The sequence below is a fragment of the Sinocyclocheilus anshuiensis genome, unplaced genomic scaffold (assembly GCF_001515605.1).
Source record: "Sinocyclocheilus anshuiensis isolate Anshui unplaced genomic scaffold, SAMN03320099.WGS_v1.1 scaffold2700, whole genome shotgun sequence".
NCBI classification, from domain to species: Eukaryota; Metazoa; Chordata; class Actinopteri; order Cypriniformes; family Cyprinidae; genus Sinocyclocheilus; species Sinocyclocheilus anshuiensis.
The window spans coordinates 61,432-64,055 of record NW_015548196.1 but is presented as its reverse complement, the minus strand read 5'-3'; the positions used below and the strand labels follow the sequence as shown (position 1 = coordinate 64,055).

The 2,624-nt window shown below is 34.9% G+C and overlaps 1 protein-coding gene across 1 annotated transcript in view; it reads left to right on the top strand.

The window, feature by feature from the left end:
- LOC107653190 (type I inositol 1,4,5-trisphosphate 5-phosphatase-like) overlaps positions 1 to 2,624 on the top strand; it is an 89,076-nt gene that overhangs the window by 26,517 nt on the left and 59,935 nt on the right. Inside the window, exon 2 of the mRNA XM_016439855.1 lies at positions 925 to 966. Coding sequence (XP_016295341.1) covers positions 925 to 966 — 42 coding nt within the window. The remainder of the gene's footprint in view (positions 1 to 924; positions 967 to 2,624) is intronic.

The following is a 2,624-nucleotide window of genomic DNA, read 5'->3' as shown; positions in this document are numbered from 1 at the left end:
GTGTGTGTGTGTGTGTGTGTGTGTGTGTCTGTCTGTGTGTGTGTGTGTGTGTGTGTGTGTGTGTGTGTGGCTGCAGGCCATATTTAGTGCAGTGTTTCCCTCTGTGTCTGTAATGTCAGGGTTCAGTGTGTGTATCCTTATATAGTCTTGTGTGGTCGGTAGAGTCACTGTGTGTGTGTGTGTGTGTGTGAGAGAGATTGAGTGAGAGATATCTTCATATATCTGAAATCATGTTGACTGATGCTCTCAAACACACCTGTATTTACTCTCCCCACAAACATGAGGTTTCCAGCAGAGTATTGATTGTTCTGGTAGTTGAGTTACTGTAGTATTTATTCATTCATTCATGTACAGCAGCAGATGCTTTAATCCGCGTCACTGCATGCTGATATCAGACACACTGGTCATGTGTATTTGAAGGGACAGTTCACCCAAAAATCACAATTCTGTCATCATTTATTCACCCTAACCCAGTTTCGGATCCCATTGACTTCTTTAGTATTTGAAAAATACCAGCAACTGTATGGTTGCACACATTCTTAAAAATCAATTTAAGGAGCTTTTCCTTTAAGGAGGTTTTAGGTTAGGATATACTGTTATAATTGTTTTCTACTGAAACTAAACAAAAGTGAAAAATGTTGTCTTGCCAACTAGCTTAAATTAATTAATTTTTTACATATTTAAAATTTCATTTCAGTTAATGTTTATTTCAAGTAATTTTTATGGTTTTAGTTTTAATTAATGATAATAATCCTGAATTGGACAAAGATTTGAGATAAATCAATTTACCTCTCATGTTCTGAGAAGTTTAGAATAAAGAACTGATAAACTGTAAATGTGCATGAAGACGGGTCTTCATGATGAAGAACTGATCAGAAGTATCACTGAACGCCTGACTGAATCTGTCTCTCTTTCCTCTTTCAGCCGGAGAACCTACAGAAGACGTGGCTGCGGGAGTTTTGCCAGGTAAGAAACTCTTCTGATCTCGTCCTCTGTTTGACAGGCTCCGCCCCTCCAGTGGATCTCAGATATGATTGGCTCACCTTTATGACATCACTGTCTGACACTGATGTCACAATCTGTGCATTGAAAATGATGACCTGACACTTGTTCTGTGTAACGTGTTTTTTGTTCTTCAAAGAACTTGCTTTGTTGTTGCAACAATCACAGCTTTTTGTAGGAAGATTGCACTTTTTGTTTCATTTTCATGTTTTTATATTGTTACCTTTAAATAGAAATGATTTTAAATGTTCCTTTATTTTTTGTTATTTAAAAAAAAAATTGTATATAGCCATTATTCTGTATTTAGTAAAAAGCAGTATGTGATCACTATGTTCAGTTTTTTTTTTTTTTACAAGTGTCCAGATCATATATATTTTTAATGGAGGGCTAAAAAAAATATATATAAAATAACCCTTTTAAATTTTTCAAGAGCAAATGCAAAAATATTAATGTATATTGAATATTGTGGAAAAAAATTAGATTTTTAGCTATTAGGGCTGCTCGATTATGGCCAAAATCATATTGGCAATTATTTTAGTTGATATTGTAATCATGATTATTTAATGCAATTAGCATGGATGATATGACCAAATTTTATATTAGATTTTTTTTTTACTACAGTAGCAATATATAGCCTATATCAAGTATATTTTGCTGGAAATAAGGTTGCTATGTTATATAAAAATTTTAGATGCCAGTGAAGTTTCACAGTTTTCAACACCAGTTTCGATACAGCGTCAGAAACTAATACTAGGCTAACTAAAGAAAGTAAAAAAATTCCTTAAACAATGAGTTTTTCATTTTTTTGTTTTTCACAGCTTAATATGATTTTAATAACATGATTTGACAGATTTGTACATTAAGTTTGTGCTTTGAATAGGGTTGCTCGATTATGGCATTTGGCCAATATTGTAATCACGATTATTTAACATGATTATGAGTGGGCCACATGACCAAAACCCTATACGAGTGATTTATTTAAAGATAGCGATTTATATCAAATATATATTTTCTGTAAATAAAGTTATGGCAACCTCTACATTGTAAAGGCCAGCGAAATTTCACAGTTCTCAAAACCACAGAAGAATAGTGGGGTAACTCATATTAGTAAAAAACAAAGTGTGTGAAAGTGTGTGTGAGTGTGTTTGAGTGTTTGAGTGTGTGTGTGTTTGAGTAAATTAAAGTAAGTGCTGCTCCATCTGAAAGCATGTGAAAATACCACATTTAATAACATATTTTTACTCCAAACTCACTTTGGAGTGTTTGAAATAAATCCTTCTGTGAGATGATGTGGCTTCTTACACAGAATAAGGCACGCAACATATTTCATAACATTTAAGCAGTGATGAAGGCAGTGTGTGTGTGTGTGTGTGTGTTTGAGTGTGTGAGAGTGTGTGAGAGAGAGAGTGTGAGTGTGTTTGAGTCTGTGTTTGAGTCTGTGTTTGAGTCTGTGTTTGAGTCTGTGTTTGAGTGTGTGTTTGAGTGTGTGTGTGTGTGAGTGTGTTTGAGTGTGTGTGTGTGTCTGTGTGTCTGTGTGTCTGTGTGCGTGCGTGCGTGTGTGTCTGTCTGTCTGTCTGTGTGTGTGTGTGTGTGTGTGTGTGTGTGTGTGTGTGTGTGTGTGT